The sequence below is a fragment of the Pristis pectinata genome, chromosome 12, assembly GCF_009764475.1.
Source record: "Pristis pectinata isolate sPriPec2 chromosome 12, sPriPec2.1.pri, whole genome shotgun sequence".
Lineage (NCBI taxonomy): Eukaryota > Metazoa > Chordata > Chondrichthyes > Rhinopristiformes > Pristidae > Pristis > Pristis pectinata.
Window position 1 is genome coordinate 15,014,940 of NC_067416.1, and position 19,689 is coordinate 15,034,628.

The 19,689-nt window shown below is 42.4% G+C and overlaps 1 protein-coding gene across 1 annotated transcript in view; it reads right to left on the bottom strand.

Annotated features, from left to right (window-relative positions):
- Nucleotides 1-19,689, bottom strand: part of atrnl1b (attractin-like 1b) — a 610,807-nt gene that overhangs the window by 540,992 nt on the left and 50,126 nt on the right. The window contains 2 exon segments of the mRNA XM_052026988.1: nucleotides 531-644; nucleotides 1,766-1,849. Of these exon segments, the coding sequence (XP_051882948.1) occupies nucleotides 531-644; nucleotides 1,766-1,849 (198 nt within the window).

The following is a 19,689-nucleotide window of genomic DNA, read 5'->3' on the forward strand; positions in this document are numbered from 1 at the left end:
AAGTTCTAAACAGCAGGATAAGATTTTCAATTTTTCCCTGTCCCAGTAATTTTGTAACATACAGCATTAAATAATAACATTAAAATGCCTCTCAAGACATAATGCTAAGCAGACAAAATGACTTTTATTCAAGTTTGCTTCAGAATTTATTCTGGCTAAGACTTGTAACCAAGTAACCTTGCTCCTCTTCAAAGATCAGTGGATTTTGTTTAACTACAACCCAAAAGGAGAGGAGCACAAGATAACACTTCATCCAAAAGATAAAACCTGCAGCAATTCAGCACTCAAAATTGCTTGGAAATCCTGCATAAATTAAGTGTTCAAATCTGCAGAGTTGATGGCAAGCATTAATTCTAAATGCATTTAAAACAAAGGAATTAACCCTTCAAATACCTGTACTGCAAATGATCTATTGATTAAAAAAAATAATTTTCACCTAAGACCTCATTCAATTGATGAAAACTGATACAAAATTTACAGCAGCACACACCATCACATAGAAATTTTGAGCTCAACAAAATCAAGCATACCTGAATACAGCTATCAAAGGTGCATATATTGAATCACCATCATATACATACATATGGTCCCAGCTACATTCTGTAGCAAAGTGGTTAAACCTTAACCTTAATACTGCATTTGAACTGCAAAAGAAAAAAAATACTTCTGTTAAAGCCAGTTTTAAAGTCTTCCTGCATAATGACTGCAATTAGACATTTTTAACTAATACATATAGTAACTCCAATTTGTTCCCAAACCTTTTCAGTCTTCCAGGATAGATCTAAGCAAAATGATTTATTCTTTCACATCAAGTTCTTTTAAAAAATATAGCTTCCATCAGGTCTTTTTCCTCTTGTAAAGCTATGCATACCACCTTCAGTTATTCCCACATTCACCTTCCTTTGTAAGGACGGAAACAAAAACTGCAAGCAGCTCTATCACTAGTTCAAATTCAAGTGCATTTTGAGCACTTCATTTCAAAATAGCCCTAACCTCTGAATTATCCTTTTGTACACTGTTAAAGTCCTCAGCAGTCATTTTTTTTTGCCTTCCTTCATTCCCTCTCATTTGTTTCATCTCAATATATTTGATCACAATTTTTTCATGTAATATTGTCAATAGGTTTATGAGTAACTTCTTAAACCGTTCCATTATAATTTAAAGAAATATCTTCCCTGAATACAGTCCTTTACTCCGAGTCAAAGTGTACTTAATGTGAATATTGCCCATCTCAAAATATTTTCACAATACAATCTCATTTTTTGAATCATAGTTCAGCCTGACATTAAATTTACATTCAAATGCCAATGATGTCATAATTACAAAACGAACCTAATTGGTCAATGATCAATCTTCAGTATTTGAAATTATATACTTCACTTCCAAAATTTTCACAAATTTGAACACAGTTTAGTTAAAACTTAGGTGAAATGTTTTTTTTTAAATACTATTTTGCTTTGTAGACAAAGTGCTTTAATTCTTGTTGCATTAAAAGTAATGTGCTGCTTTCAGCATTAGGTCCTTTAAGACCTTTAAACAAAAATGAAAAGTTCCTTTTCCCCATAACATTTTTAACTAGTAATAACAAAAAGCATTGAAATACACAAATTGACACTAACTGATATCATCAATGAAAAGCTTCCAAGATATTTTTGCTAAGCTAATAAAAATTAATTGTTAAAATATGATCCCAGAAAAGATCAAAGCATTCTTTTTTTGAATGAATTATGGCAATTTATCAATTATAGAACAAAAAAGTACTTACTATCCTTCAATTAACCATGTACATTTAGTTTTATATTTATAATTTATTGGTCCATCTGTTAAATATCCTGAAGGTTCTGTTAGCCTGAAACACAAAAAATGTAGCACTATTAATATACAAAATGTCAAAAAAATATAAGCAGCACACACACATTTTAACTGATTCAGAGGGATGCTCAAAGAACATGAACTATATCCAAATCATTTGTGAGTAATTAATATGAATAAGACTTCACAGCATAGTAAATTTACTGCATTTCTACCTTCACATCAGCAATTATGTTTCCAAAATACTGTGCAAATATACCTGGTGCCATCTCTTGGAATTAACAACCTCAACTTTCAAATGCAAATCTCTTGCATGTCCGAGGAGTCAGAACTTATTTTGACATCATTTTAATAGTAAAACAAGCTTTGGTAGTAGATTTATGAATTCAAACTGGAATATCAAAAACATGTATAATTTTATGACAACCCATTTGTAGTTTACAATTTTCAAAAGCCATTTGTCCAGGTAATTACTTGCAGTTATCAAAGCGGGCGATATTAATGCTCGTGAATGGAACAGTACAAGTCTGCAGAGCCACTACTAATGTCAAATAGTTCTAGATAGGCTGATGTCAAAACAATCATCTTACTTCAAACGATGTCCCGTAGCCCTCATGAAAGCACTCCCACTGCCATTATACCTACCATAAATATATTACGCTATTTTGAGAACAGTGCAGAATTAATGGTCTAAGCTAACAAAAATTATAATCGAAAAATAAAAGATAGTTTTAAAAATAGGTAGCTCTTAAGTGCTGAACAGCAGGACCAGATTTTCAATGTTTCCTCATCCACAGTTCCCAGTAATTTTGTAACACTGTCGTTTGTAATACATCTGTGTCTAAATATCACTTGATGAAAATGCAGACGAGTTGGTTAGCAAGTTTGCAGACAACACAAAAATTGATGGAGTTGCAAACAGAGGTGGTGATTGTCAAAGGATACAGCAAGATAGAGATCATATAGTTACAGATACGTATGGGCAGAGAAATGGCAGATGGATTTTAATCCAGGCAAGTGTGACGTGTTGCACTTTGGGAGGTCAAATGTATCGGGGAAAGTGTACAGTAAATGACAGGACCCTTAATAGCATTGATGTACAGAGCAACTTTGGGGTCCAAGTCCATAGCTCCCCAAAAATGGCAATACAAGTAGAAACAGTGGTATAGGCAACATACAGCATACTTGCCTTCATCAGTCAGAGTAATGAGTGTAAGTCAAGAAGTCATGTTGCAGCTAAATACTGTTAAACTTCAGACACGAGAGATTCTGCAGATGCTGGAATCTGGAGCAATACACACAAAATGGAGGTCTTGATGAAGGGTCTCTACCTGAAATGGCGACTGTTTATTTCCCTCCATAGATGCTGCCTGACCTGCTGAGTTCCTCCAGTATTTTGTGTGTATTGTATATACAACTTTAGTTAGGCCGCACTTGGAGTATAGTGTGCAGTTCTGGTTGTCCCATTACAGGAAGGATGTGGATGTGCTTTGGAAAAAGTACAATAAGTTTACCAGGATGCTGCCTGGATTAGAGGGTACTATGAGGTTTGGACAAACTTGGATTGTTTTCTCTGTAGCAGAGGCTGATGAGTGACTGGAGACATGTATATCAAATTAAGACAGGCATAGTTAGGATATATAGAGCCTTTCTCGCAGGGAGGGCATAGCTAAAGTGCGAGGGTGAAGGTTTAAAAGGATATGTGCGGGGCAAGTTTTGTTTTAAGAATGTCACAAAGCTTGAACATTGTGCTAGGGAGGAAGTGGAAGCAGATACAATAGTGCCATTTCAGATGCTTCGAGATAGGCATATAGATATACAGGCAGAAGGGATTATTTTAATTTATCATTACGTTCACACAGACATTGTGGGCCAAAGGGCCTGTTCCTGTGCTATTCTATGTTCTACGTTCCAGGTACCAGTAGACTCGTACACATATTCAAATCTCTTTATATCCTGACAAAATCTATGGGTTTCCAACCTGACCCCAGTAAATTCAAGTAAAAACTGTGTCAAGCCTCATCTACACTGTGCTTAACTGCTCACGATGCCTTCAACTCAACAGGACCCAATCTTTGGGCAAGCACAGAGGTCCTCTTCGAAGAGATGGGCAAGAATCCACAGTTTAAAAACGTTGTTACTGTTTGAGGTCAAGCTATTTCCCAAATTATAGCACAGGGAACCATGCAACCCCTCTTGACTGCACCAGTGCCAGATCTCCAAATATAGGGATCGTCATTAATTGCATGTCACCTCCTGCCCCTTGTCATATAGTCCTTTCTAAAGTACATTTTCAGTGCATTTTAAATGGCTTAATTTTCATTTCAATCAATCCTTCCTAGCTTATGTGTGTACCTTTCATTTCTTTTGGTTCTAACAAACCTGGTTACCTATTTGACAACCTATAAAAAGCAAAGCAATTTTTCATTATTCCCCCTCTCAACATGCTTTATAAACCTGAAAGTGATGCTACCATTACCTTGTGTTCCAGCAAACAAAAGCACTATAAACTTTAAGAGAAGCCCCTTCACCAAGATCCTGTTGAGTTTTAAGAATAAGCTAACATTTAAATACTACTTTTCACAACTTCACTGCACTCAAAAGCCAGTGATGTACTTCTCATGCATACCAGAGCTGTTCAATACAAATTGCTGACAAAATAAGTGCAATGACTGAATTTTAGCCACATATGGTAATTTCTCTTAAGAAGATCCTGCACACAATGATGACACAATGGCACAGCTGGAAGCTCACAGCTCCGACAACCTGGGTTCAATCCTGACCAGTGGCATTGCCTGTGTGGAGTTTACATGTTCTTCCTATGACAGCATGGCTTTCTGCTGAGTACTCCAGTTTCCTCCCACAGAGATATACAGAGTTGGTTGGTTAACTGGCCACTGTAAATTGGCCCTAGTCAGTGGGGGTGGAGGCAGCCTGCAAAAGGAATATTTAAGTAGTCTAGATGGGCACTTGGATGGTCACCGTGGACTTGGTGGGCCAAGGTCTTATTTTCATGCTGCACAACTCTACGACAATCACACAATACAGCTCACCATGTGTGTATTTAATCGTTTTCCTACTATGGCTGGAAAAGAGCAAATAATACCAAATGAAAATCAGTTTATTATTTTTACCAAAAGACTGAATATAACGGTTGCAGTACACATATCTAGTGTCAATCCTAATGTCCCGAGGTGATGCCAAATGCTCACTTTGAATATCATAACCAAAATATAATTAGACATTTAGATTTTCAATTCACTACACGGCAGTTAATTTATGGGACCAAGGTGACATTAGTAAATGAGCTAGGAAATGTACAAACAAGACTCCAGAGCAGATGAGTCACCAGAATTATTTCTTGCAAGATTGTTTGAGGTAAAAAGGTTGGCCACAGAATAGGTAAATTCACCTATTCATTTTTGGATCTTTTACATCCAGCTGAGCAGCCAACTCAGCCTCCCCAAAGACTGCACCTTCAACTTGCTAACTGCCATTGCATCAATTTTGTGGTTGAAAGCAAAGTCAGAATCCTCTGATTAAAGCAACCAGACTATTACAGAAGAGCACTGACAACATGGAAGCTGCTACTACAGGGAGTGGCTGAGGCAGATCGCAATGTGTACTTAATTGAAGCCTGTGTAAGCTCAAGAGAGGAGAGATGAAAGAATCAAAGAGTTGGATGAAGCAGCATGTAAAGGGACTTGGGTGGAGCATGAACACCAGCAACGGGTCAGGCTGAATGTGTCGTCCCTGTGCTGTATATTCTATGTAGGTTGTTAAGTCACAGTGAACATTGATGAGCGTGTGCTTTAAAGCGTAATCCAATTTCATTTTTTATGATAGATTTTAATAGCTTGTCCATGACCAACACTGATAATTTCATGGCTCATCACCTTCTGCTTTCTCTGTATCCTTATCAAGTGACAGATATAGCTTGATACCCTTTTCACTACCCCTCCAGCATTTCAAGCTTGGCAAACTCAGAGCTATCTTGGATTTCCAAAATTACATTACTGCTTTGAAAATCTATGCATCCCAGAAGAACAATGTTGAACCCAAACTCCAAGGTGTGCAATCCACAAGACTGATCCCTGGACCACATGAACACAAGATATTGTAGCCGAACGCGACGCATTCCCGAAAGGAAAACTCAGAGACATTGTGGCTAAATCGGAGCACACTTTACTGAGTGAAGCAAAACGCGCATGCACACAAAGATACCCGAGAGCCTCTCCGGCGGATGTGACATCAGGATCCCGCCAGAAGGCCCGTCCCGCGGTTAGCTCACAATGCACGGCCGCCGATGACGGTTCAAGTCCCGTAAGTACGGGCCGCTACACCACCCCCCCTCCCCCCGAGAAGCATCCATGGGGGGCGTGGAACCCCCAGTCCGTGTGTCCCTCTTGGGCGGCCTGCCCCGTCGGGGCGGTGAGGGTACCTTCACCGACTGTTCAATGTCCAAATGCGCTGGTTTGAGGCAGTCCACCGTAAAAGTCTCTTCACGGCCACCCACCTCCACGACACACATAGATCCATTGTGTCAGAGCACCCTGAAGGGTCCCTCGTACGGCCTCTGCAGCAGTGACTTGTGCATGCCCCTGCGGATGAAAACGTACTCACAGTCCCGGAGGTCCTTAGGGATAAAGGACGGTGTAGTGCCATGTCTGGAGGTGGGAACCGGTGCCAGGGTCCCTACCTTATCCCGTAGGCTCGTCAGGACTTCCGCCGGCGTCCCTGCTGGACCTTGGGCCTCTGGCACAAACTCGCCTAGGACCGTCAGGGGAGTGCCGTAGACTAACTCTGCTGAGGAGGTGCCCAGGTCCTCCTTGGGGGCCGTGCGGATGCCCAGTAAAAACCAGGGGAGCTCATCTGTCCAGTTGGGCCCCCTGAGGCGTGCCATAAGGGCTGACTTGAGATGCCTGTGGAACCGCTCGACCAAACCATTGGACTGGGGATGGTACGCCGTGGTGTGATGTAACCGGGTGCCCAAGAGCTGCACCAGTGCTATCCACAGGCCTGAACCGTGCCCCTCTGTAGGAGGTGATGTCCGTTGGGAGTCAGAACCTGGCGATCCAGTTTGCAATGAGCGTCCTGGCGCAGGATTTGGTGGATGTGTCTGTTAGCGGCACGGCCTCCGGTCATCTGGTGAACCTGTCAACCATGGTAAAGATATACCTGGCGCCCCGGGAGACTGGCAGGGGGCCGACGACGTCCAAATAGATGTGCTGAAACCTCCCAAGCATCGGCTAGAACTGCTGGAGGGGGGCCTTCACATGCCGCTGGACTTTGGCGGTCTGGCAGTGTACGCAGGTCCTGGCCCAGTGTCTGACCTGCTTGCGCAAACCGTGCCAAACGAATTTGTCCGCTACCAATTTGATAGACACCCGGATGGACAGGTGGGCCAGGCCATGTAGCCTGTCAAAAACCTGTCGCCTCCATGCTGCTGGTGCCACAGGCCAGGGTCTGCCGGTAGACGTGACGCACAGGAGCCGAACCGCAGTTGGGCCGACGGGGACATCCTCCAACTGGAGTCCCGAAATAGCGGTGCGATAGGCCAGGAGCTCTGTGTCCGCCTTTTGCGCCTGTGCCAGCGCCGTGTAGTTGACCCCTGGGGATGAGGTGGTCACTGAGTGGATGTGGGGGCGGGACAGTATGTCGGCGACCACGTTGTTCTTCCCTGCGATATGGCGGACATTTGTGGTGAACTCCGAAATAAAGGTGAGGTGCCTCTGCTGCCGAGCTGACCATGGGTCCGATACTTTTGCAAGGGCGAAGGTGAGGGGCTTGTGGTCTGTATATACTGTGAAATCCCTTCCTTTGAGGAAATACTGGAAGTGCCGGATAGCCAGGTGGAGCGCTAGCAACTCCCTGTCAAAAGCGCTGTACTTAACCTCCGGTGGTCACAGGTGCCGGCCGAGAAAGGCGAGCGGTCGCCACTGGCCCTCGACAAGCTGCTCCAGGACTCCGCCGACCACCGTGTCAGAAGCATCGATTGTGAGCGCCGTGGGCACGTCGATTTTCTGGTGTACCAGGAGGGTCGCTTTCGCCAACACTTCTTTGGTCCACTCGAAAGCCTCCATGGACTCCACGTTCCATGCCACCTCTTTGGCTTTGCCGGCCGTCAGACCGAACAAGGGCCTCATGATGCACGCCGCCGCCGCCGGCACGAACCAATGATAGAAATTTACCATCCCCACAAATTCTTGCAGGCCCTTGACCGTGCTGGGTCTGGGGAACTGGCGGATGGCCTGGACTTTGGCCGGTAGTGGGGCAGCACCATGCTGGCTGACCCTGTGGCCCAAGAAGTCGATTTCCGTCAGCCCGAATTGGCACTTCGCCAGGTTGATTGCCAGTCCGTGGTCGCTCAGGTGCTGGCAGAGTTGGTGCAAATGTGCCACGTGCACTTGGCGTGACTTGCTGGCCACCAGGATATCGTCTAGGTAGAAGACGAAATCCAGGCCTCACCCTACCAAGTCCATAAGCCTCTGGAAAGTCTGGGTGGCGTTCTTGAGGCCAAAAGGCATTCTTAAGAATTCGAACAACCCGAAGGGGGTGATGACGGCTGTCTTGGGCACATCGTCAGGGTGTACAGGGATCTGATAGTACCCCTGGTCCAGGTCGATTTTCAAAAAGATGGCCGCCCCGTGCAGGTTTGCTGTGAAATCTTGGATGTGAGGCACCGGGTATCGGTCGGCAGTTGTGGCGTCATTGAGTGTCCTGTAGTCCCCGCAGGGTGTCCACCCTCCTCCGGACTTGGGTACCATGTGTAGCGGAGATTCCCACGGGCTGTCCGAGCGACGGACGATCCCCCATCTCCTGAAACCTTGGCGAGGTGGAGCTTGTCGGGTGGGAGCCTATGGGCTCGGGCGTGCAGCGGTGGTCCCTGTGTGGGAATGTGGTGTTTCACACCGTGCTTGGGACTGGTAGTGAAGAACTGCAGGGTGATGATGGAGGGGAAATCCACCAGCACCCTGGCGAACTCATCGCCTGAAAGTGTGACTGAGTCCAGGTGGAGGGCCGGGAAGTGGGCTTCTCCGAGCTGGAAGGTCTCGGCGTGGACCAAACGCCAGCCCTTCAGGTCGACCAGGAGGCAGTTGGCCCGTAGGAAATCCGCCCCTAGTAACGGCCGTGATACCACTGCTACCGTGAAGGTCCAGGTGAAGGAGCTGGGTGTGAAACGCAGCGGGATGGTGTACGTGCCGTATGTTCGGACGGCGGTGCCGTTTGCGGCGGTAAGGTCGGGGCCTGGGGCCGCGTTACAGGTGTCCATGTTGGAGGGGGGGAAGAACGCTGATTTCGGCCCTGGTGTCCACCAGGAAACGTTGCCCGGAGTGTCGGTCCCAGAGGAATAGGAGGCTGTCGCGATGGCCAGCTGTTGAAGCCACTAGCGACGGCCAGCCCTGGCGTTCCCCGGGAAGGCACATGGTGGGCGGCAGCGGCACGTGTTTGACCCCCGTCTTTGATTGTAAAACCACCATCGGTCCGAACCTTCATCCTTGTCCCCTGCAGGTCTCGGTGGCTTCGGTTGTGGGGTTTTGGCCTTGGGCTGCGCGGTCGTGGTTAGGTAGATGGAAGCCGCTCCCCACTGCTTACTCTGCCACAGAATGTCCACCCTGGCCGCAAGTCTGTGCAGGTCGCTGAAATCCTCACCCGCGAGGAGGCAGCGAATACCCTCCGGCAGTTGCTCGAGGAGCAACTGCTCGAATAAAAGGTACGGCTTACGGCCATCCATGAGCACCAGCATGTCGTTCATCAACTTGCATGGCTTGCGGTCACCCAGGCCGTCCACGTGCAGAAGCCGCGTGGTTCGTTCGCGGCAGGAGAGTCCAAAAGTACGGATTGGGAGCGCCTCAATGCTAGCGTACCTGTCCTCCGTTGGTGGTTGATGCAGGAAGTCGATGATCTGGCCTGCCGTGTCTTGGTCGAGCGCGCTGACCATGTTGTGATACCGCGTGGCGTCGGCTGTAATACTTCTGATGCTGAACTGGGCCTCAGCCTGCTCAAACCAGACGTGGGGCTGAGCGGCCCAGAAAGTCGGGAGCTTCAGCAAGACTGTGTTGTGTGAGTCATTGGAATTCACGTCACGGGTTCCAAATGCTGTCGGGAAGCGTCGGGGTCACCAAATGTAGCCAAATGCGACGTGTTCCCGAAAGGAAAACCCGGAGACGTTGTGGCTGAATCGGAGCACACTTTACTGAGTGAAGCAAAACACGCACGCACACACAAAGGTACCCGAGAGCCTCTCCGGTGAACGTGACGTCAAGATCCCGCTGGAAGGCCCGCCCCGCAGTTAGCTCGCGACACACTACCGCGCATCCACCCGTGGCCGCCGATGGCGGTTCGAGTCCCATAAGTACAGGCCGCTACAGTATTTTAATTATCTAGCTTTCAAAGTTAACTGTCAGTTGTGGGGTTGTAATTGACAATACTTTGAGGGGGAAAATATGAAGCAGAAATGAATTCAGTATTGTATCTTGAAACAGGCTGCACCAGTTATCAGCTGCTAGGTCTGATAAACTAAGAGTCAATCCTTCATTGAAATTAACGCTTTGAAGTCATTCTGAATTGTAATGGAAAATGTAATGCTTTCAATTTGGGCAATGGAAGATGATGTCTATTGCAGAATCAGTGATGCTTTTGATTTGTTTCTACTTCCAAGCATATCATTCATAGGATAGCGTCAGTGACTATTTCTAAATAGACCGTATTTTGTGTTGCAGTAAATCCAATTCAATGCAAGTCACTATCCACAAAAATGAGCAGAGCAAGGGATTATAGTAGCTAAAATTAGTGAATTGAAACCTTTCGTTGCCAAAGGATAAAAGTGGAAAATGTCAATTTGCTCAGCAGCTGCTCGATTCAGCCACTCAAAACAGCAACAATAGCTATCAAATTTTAACCTCTTCATCAAGATGATTGTCTGAACTGGATCTTTTTATATTTACACCATCATAAATTTCAACAAATTAACTTTGCTAATTTAGACTTTCCAAAAGCTTATTTTTTTGTCCTCAAGATCCTCCAAGGAATAAAATAATCCAGTTAAGAACATCCCATGCTTTCTCCAACCAAGTTTCTTCTGCACTGAAATTAAATATTCAAATATTCCACTTGAAGGATTTAAGGTCGCCTTGAGATGAATACAAAATCCATGTAATCTCAAATGCCATTAGGTGGGGGTAGTTCATATCTTTAATCACACTGTTCATTGAAAAGCATACCAAAATAATTAAACATAATTAATACAGTGCCTTTAATACAGTAAAACATAAAGCACTTCTTAGACCAAATATCAAAGAATTATAGGAGGATGCACCCAAAATGCACTAAAAATTTGCCAAAATTAGTGAAGTTTCAGTCAATCCCAGGTAGTCATTTGGAAGGCTCCATGAATACTGGTGACAGAAGGGGTATCTTCTCGCAGCTACCATCGGGTAGAAGGTACAGAAGCCTGAAGTCCCACACCACCAGGTTCAAGAACAGCTACTTCCCTTCAACCAGTCCGTTCTTAACCAACCTGCACAACCCTAATCACTACTTCAGTACACCAACACTATGACCACTTTGCACAATAATGGACTTTGCTTATTTTTGTTCGAGTGTTCTTTCTTGTAAGAATTGTGCATAATTTATGTTTTTCTTGTGAATGCTATTTATATGACACTACCTGCCTGTGATGCTGCCGCAAGTAAGTTTTTCATTGCACTCACGCATGCACTTGTGCATATGACAATAAACTTGACTTCAACTTTAAATTAAATCAAATGTCTCCCCTTTTGACTATGTCAGATAATGGAACGAAAATCCAGTCTTAATTTGTCAATGCTTATGAACAACAATTCAAAGCACTGAGCAGAAACACATGGATCTTTGGTTAATGGTATGAATGTCACAAAACCAAAAGGAAACAAGGAGTAGCTCCACTATCAGTTCTAGAAGCACCTACACTTGTACAAGACTAGCTAATTGCACAATCCACCTCCTTCGGAACAACCAAATCAAGTATGCAGGGCAAGAAAAATGGAATTCAATTTACATTATTCCTGTGCCTAAGGAATGTTACATTAACTTCTGCATTTCTTTGTTCTTGCAACAATAGAAGTTGAGAAATGCCAAGCTGTGGAACAATATTACAAACAGATGACTCATAGCAGAAATTGCTGGTTCTGATACAGACAGAGAAAGCAAGTTACCAGAGATTGTAAAACTCAAGACCCCAAGCCTGCAAGATGCCCAGAGGGCAAGATTCTATCCCTCAGGCTAATGTTGGACTCATCATACATTTCTACATCAGGATGATTATGACTTGAAGTGGAACCTGCAGGATGGTGGTATTCCTAAGCACCTAAAGCCCTCATTCTTCTTGGTGGTATAGGTGGACAAAGGAGCAGGGATCAACACCATCCACATATAAAGGAGGTTGTACTTTTGTACAAGAAAACACCAGGACCATCGAGACAAAAGGTCTTCTGAGAACGTTTACATTAAGGGACTATTCATACCAGGAGCTAAAGGTCCATTACCACAGGCAGCAAAGATATGAATAGTAATTTGAGGAACTAGGATGTTTAAGTATAACACAGAAATGAGAAAAATGAGGTTAGATACTCTTTTCCGGTTCAAATAGTACAACGCTGCAAACAGTCAAATTCACAACAGCCAAATATCAGGGTAAGATAGGGAGCTGATATCAGGGTAAGATAGGGAGCTGATAGCAAAGAAACAATTTGAGGCTAGTTCTAATAACAGTGACTCCAGTACTTGTTAATATTTAGTTGAAGGCAATTTCTACGCAAGGCAGCATGACCATTTTAAGATCATGGAGGTTTTGAGCCAGTGGTGGCAAAGGAGAGGGAGATATTGCCAGCGTACACATGGAACTAGGCACTTTTTTTGGTAATGTAGTAAATATTAAATGCACTGCTCATCAATAACAAGCCATCATTCTGTAAAGATCAGAAATCTGAGCAGGTCAAGCAGCAATCTGTGGTGAAAGAATTTACATAGAAGTGCCTCCAGCACTTTTGGCTTCAAGAACAAGCAAGGGTGTCACAGAAAGGTTAGTTTAATCCAACTCTGGCTGTCAAAGGCATTCATTATACACAACCATACCATACTACTGCTTAAAGTTTGATTAATAAAAATCTGAATGTCATCGACTTCCACAAATCTATTTTTTTTTGTAAACTTTGTTTTCAGTACTAAAGACAAGTTTAACTTGGGTAACTCAAAAAATGTTACCCAAGTTAACTAATTCTTGTTTTTTTTTCCCCCATCACAGCTGTTCTTCTCCATTGAAATTGCAGTGACTGAATATCAAAAAACAGAAATAACTAAAAACAGAAAAGCTGGAAACACACAGGTTGGGAAGTATCTGTGAAAGAAAAGGTTAACATTTAATGTCAAAGATCCTCTGACAGAGTTGCTCAAGTTGCGAGTAACCCAAGTTTATATTCAATTTTCATTTACTTAAACACAGTTTACTAAGATGAACATATAGCTGGATTCTTGGTCATTTTTCTTTAAATTTATGCAGAACCTCAGGAAGTGATGTTTTGCACTTTCAATTTCCAATTTGATTTTTTGGAGCTTCTTCAGAGGCCTGTAAGCAAGCACAATATATGGAAACTCCCACTAGTGATAAATTCACCCAGGGAGCTTGGTCAGTTTTGCTCCTGGTACAATTCTTAAGCAAATACACAAGATTATAGACACACAAATTGCAATGCGTCTAAGTTTATACAGCATACCCCAAGCCCACTGTCTATTTCCACCTACAGCACACTTCACAACCTCCATTTTCCTACAACAATAACAAAATTGCTTAGCTGGTCCTGACTTCATTGCAGGCAAAAAGTTGATTTGACTGTCAAATTCAATTGCAAGACTAAGCAGGCTTGGAAAAGGGATGCTAGAGGAAGCTGTTTGACATGCCCGGAACAGCCAAGCTTCTTGACATCATTGATTTTGGAAGTTTTCCTGACAGTATCCGTTACTCAATTGCTCTGGAGTTGAAAAGATACAATTTTGCAGCAGGATCTGCGCAAGGCCTGAATATAGATTCAGAGTCATATAGCACAGAAACAGACCCATTGGTCCAACTTGTCCATGCCTTCCTGAACTAGTCCCATTTGCCTACATTTGGCCCATATCCCTCTAAACCTTCCGTATCTATGAACCTGTCAAGATATCTTTTAAATGTTGTGATTGTACCCACCTCTTGAAGCTCATCCTATATACCCACCATCCTGTGTGTGGAAAAACTTGCCCCTCAGGTCCCCTTTAAATCTTTCCCCTCTCACTTTAAACCCATGTCCTCTTGTTTGAAACTCCCCTACCCTGGGAAAAAGACCATGACCATTCACTTTATCTATGCCCCTCATGATTTTTATAAATTCTTTAAGATTAACCCTTAGCCTCTTCTGCTCCAGGGAAAACAGTTCCAGCCTGTCCAGTCTCCCCTCATAACTCAAGCCCTCCAATCCCAGCAACCAAGCCGCTCTTATTAACAAAGCATTACAGTTTTTACTGGTATGCCACTCCAGGAAGAGAAAATTCTAAATACATTCTAACTTGTTTTGTCCCATTTGTCTGCTACACATACCAAACTACTATAGCACTATCGACTTCCTACATCACAAATTACAGCTTTCCTTTTCTAACTCTTCCCAGCTTTCTGAAGGTCTCTTCTTTAAAATACACCCAAAAACCTCTCTGATCAGACTTTTTAAAAAGGTCCTAACATATCCTTTACTGTGTTTTAATTTTTGTTTGATGAAAACACTGAGCATATTTTACCACTTTAAAAACCCTAAACAAATATAATTTTTTGTACCAGTGGAACTATTAGAACCGAAATGCACTTAAGGTTTACACATGTGGAGACATTCCCAAAAAAGTACGGGGTGGTGGGGGGGGGGGGGGGGGGGTGAGGGGTGAGATGGGGTCCATTTACCAGGTAGCAATCCAGGGAAGGCAGGACTAAATTCAGACACAAATTCAAATCTCACCCACACTAGCTGTCGGATTTAAATTCAATTAATCAATTTAAATTAAAGCAAAACTTGACTCAGTGATAGAAACCGTAAAACTACTGAATTGTTGTCAAAGGCCATCTAAATTTTCTAATATCCTTCTGGAAAATCTGCCATCCTTACTGGCCTACATATAACTCCAAGCACTGAACAAAGTGGTTAACTCTCAACTTTTGTGAAATGCCCTGGCCATCCATTTAGTTGTAACAATAACCACTATATTATAACAAAACTGGATACACCATTCAGCACTGGCAAGGACACTAACTTCAGACAAAGCAAACTCACACCCAGCCTTGTATGAAAAGCCAATGACAGTGTCTAAATTGAGAAGGCTGCCCCACAGACCATCAAGCAATACCCTGAATACAGCAAGCATGCCAGACTTCTTCATATTCCCCACTGGACAGACAGACCCAGAGTTGGGAATAGTTGTACAAAGGGCAGGAGTCCTAGGAAACCTCAGATTGTCTCCAGACCCAACAAGGTCCCCAAATGGTATCAAGTCACAAATGAAAAAGGAAAGCACCATCCAATTCCCAGCTATCATTCGTCTTCAGTAAATGAATGAGTCCTCCATTTTAAACACCTGGAATGACCACCAAGAGTACAGATTGTATTCCGGATTGGGGGTTTCAATGTCTGTTGTCAAGAGTGGCTTGGAAGCACCATTGACTGATCAGGACAAGTACTGATGTTTTTGGCTTCCAGGCAAGGTCTGCAACATGTTGCTAGTGAACCAACATGAGAAATAGACCCAATGATCTCACCCTCACCAGCTTCTCTGTTGTAATGCATTTGTCCATAACGTTGTTAGGATTTATCACAGCAAACTCCATATGGAGACACAAGCCTATTTTTACAAAGTGCACCCTACATCAATTAAAGATAAAAAAAAACTTGCAAATGCTGGAAATCCAAAAAACACAAAATGGTGGCAACATTCAGCAGGTAAGGCAGCATTTAACGAAAAAGAAACTGGAGTTAACATTTCAGTTCCAATGAAGGGTCTGCAACTCAAAGTGTCAAATGTTTTTCACTCCACAGATGCTGCCTGACCTGTTAGGGGTTTCCAGAAATTTTTTTGCATTTATTACACATGCCATCAGGTTATCTAGCACAACCATTGTGGTAAATGGTACAGAAGAAAAAACATGATAGCTCAGAATTGGGCCTTCAAGAGGCACTGTGGACCATCAGCAGCTGCATCTCTCCCCCTCTCTCATTCCAATCACATCTGGGGATCAAGTATGGTTCAATGAGTGCACACAAGTATACAAGGAAAAGCATCTTGACAAATATGCCTACCCTGGCAGAGCTGCAACACAGGACCACCAATGTTCACATCTTAAAAGACAAATAAAAAGCAAAGCAAAGTCACGGAAACGAAAATTGAATGTTAATGAACAAAAGAAGTTAATGCAGTTAGGAAGGCCTGTGCATTTGGGATCAGGCTTGGAGAATGCAGAAGAATCGACTACACAAGCAAAATGGGTAATCTGCAAAGTAAAAGCAGATGACAAAAGGAGAAAAACACTAAAGAATGTGAGAGCACCTGAAAAAGAAAGTGACCTGGAATATACATTTCTGACTGCAAAACGGCCAGCACTCAATACCATTCCACTGCAACACCGACAGGAATTTCTGGCATCTGCACACATGCAGCTGAACATGAAAATCCACAAGCTGCTGATAGTGACATTCAGATCCTCCACGGGGTGCAATATTGAAGTCCTTGCACATAATCAGTGACTTAGCCAGTCCTTCCAAACCCTATTAAAAAGAAAAAAACATTTTCTCACTGGAACATAGAACAGCACAGCACAGGAACAGGCCCTTCAGTCCACGATGCTGTTCCGAACTAATTAAGCTGGTGGCACCAAGTCCCTTCTGTCCACACATTGTTCTTATCCCTCCATTCTCTATATTCATGCGCCTATCCAAGAGCCTCTTGAACTCCTCCACCACCACACCTGGCAGTACATTCCAGGCACCCACCACTTTTTAAAAACTTGCCCCACGCATCATCTTTGAACTTACCCCTTCTCACTTAAATGCATGCCTTCTAGTATTAGACACTGACTCTATTGAATACTAAGAACTATTGAGAATAAAATACTTTGTTCAGAGAGTTTGAGGTTTAGCAACATACTCAGACAATGATTAAACAACCTCTCTACCAACAAAAAAACTAATTTGATGAACAATTTTCATTACCTTAGAATATTTGCAGGTTTAATGGTTTTTAAAACAAAATCATTAGTTTTTGATATTTGTGTGCTTCTGCCTCAGTGTCATATGCCTCAAATCTTTATTGTGCTTTCTTTGAAGCATCTGAAAAGTGCTTTTTACTCCTGGTTTAATTCTTGCCAAAATTCTTTAATCTGGTTAGCTACTCGGCCAGCTTGATGAATTCCTGCGGCTCCGCACATTAATTGCCTCCAGATGGTGACCAATTACAAATCACATCAGGGGAAAAAAGGGAAATCCACACACAAACCCCACTTAATATTTGACATGGGTACCTTCAAGATCAAATCCAAGCACCATTACTCCACTGCTGATTGACAAAGAAAATCAATTCTATTCTCATTTTCAAATATGTATGCAATAAATTATGAATAGAAAATAAACAACGTACTGAGCAACAATAACCTGAGAAAAGTTGCAGCCAGCAGTTACTTCACATCCGTCTTTACTTGGGAAAACCAAAACAAAACTGCTAAAGCAATTTCCCTAAACTGCAAAAGGGGAAAGGGAAAATACAATTAATGACTAATAAGCTAAAAACTCAGAAGTGTTTGATGCAATTTGCACCCATGATGCAAAAAAAAAAACAGAAAATGCTGGAAATACTCAACAAATCAGGCAGCATTAATGGCGATAGAAATGGAATACTTATTTTAAAATCCATAACTTACAAGCTTGGTTCCCAACAGAACTCAGCAAACTCTATGGGACGTTTCGTCACAGTTGGGAAAAATCACAAGAGATTCCACAGTTGGGAAAAAACCCAATGTTATGCAGCTAGTTTATAAAAGGGCTTCAGGGACTATAAACATATTTGCCAATTTCAATATTTGCTTTGGGAGAAAACCTTCTTAAATGACCTTCGGAAATCCAGTGAATGAACATTGAAAACAACTTGAGAGAAAAAAAATCCAATTGCTGGGAATTCATAGGAGGTAACAATCGACTAACCTGCAGGAACTTTCTTTTCATTTTCTGGACTACACAAGGCAGCAATTACCAAGTTGGATTCCCAGAAAGGTAACAGAAGCTGAACTGCAGCAATGGACTGCAATCAAGAAAAAGGCAACCTGCACTACCGTTTGGATATGGCTGGCAAGTCATATCGAAAAACAGGTCAAAAATAAGGCCCAGTGAAAATATAAGAATTTAATTAATAGAAAACAGAACCAATAAAATCTATTAAGGAAGTGGAGAGCAAACAAACCTCAAGGATTGGGTATCTATAGATCAGGGAGCAACATACCACAATTCTCATCTCATAAAACACGAGTTTGATCTTATTATTCTTCAACAGGAAGAGTTCAAATCCCACCATGATAAATTGAGAATTTGAATTCATTTCAAATAAAATGAAACTAGTGAAAGTTAACCCAACTATTTTATTACTGCTGTAAAAATCTATCCTGACAGTACAGCCCACGTACGACCCAAGTCCCACACAAAAGGGGGTCTTCGCCACGAAAATGGTGATTCATTGAGTTCAGGTCAACTGAAATTAATAGTAGCATTACCTACATCCACAAAATTATCATAAAACAATAAAGATGATCCAAAAAGAACCAGAAAGTTGAGCAGCAAGGAAAAGGTTAATTGAACTAGACTGCTTTACTGTGGGAAAACAGCTAAAGTGGTGAAATTTTCAACACTCAGTTTATAAAATACAGGAAGCTCCAACTTTTGTTTAACTTGATTTCAAATTAAATGTTTGAAATAATATTTATAATAGTGATGAATTGCACATCTAAAACATTATTAAATAGTAAACGTACAAGATACAGCTTTACAAGTAATCTACAAACCATTCTTCATATTCTCTTGAAACCAGATACAAGTCTATTTATTTTACCATATGAAGCAGAATTTCACCATTGCACATGTTGCAAAATACTTTTAACTCAATATGCAAACCTGATCCAAGTCATAAAAGATAATATTACTTCAGTCAAACAATGCAGAAAAGGGAATCATTTAACTTCAGGATACTGGCAACAAAAAAAAAATACATGTTGGAGATGCAAAATAAAACCAAAAATTTGAGATACTCAGGCAATCAAACAGCATTTGGAGAGAAAAAGTAAACCACAGTCTCAGTTTCACATCCTTCAAAATTCACATTGTTCTTTTCCCACACCCCCCCCCCCCCCGCCAAACTTAAAGTGCCCAGATATTGATGCCCAGATATTAAACAGCAGGGATTTATCATTACACTCCAAAACTGACAAAAACATTAGCACTTCTCTGCATGCACCGTGTAGTATAAAAATTCCATGATTGCCAATGATTCAGTTCTTGTCTACATTTTTTGCAGCCTTCACCATTGGAATTAACAATAACATACCTACATGAGCCCTGCTCAATGTTGCACTTTATTCAGGTGGATCTAACTGAATTGAACCAAGAAAATGACATACTAGACAATATCTTTTGCCCAAATTTCCTGTACCTAACAAAACTCATGTGGATTGTAATTTTTGTCAAGATTACAACGGGATCTAGATCAACTGGGGAAGTGGGTCAAATAATGGCAGATGGAATTTAACTTGGACAAGGGCGAGGTGTTGAACTTTGATAAGTTAAACCAGGGCAG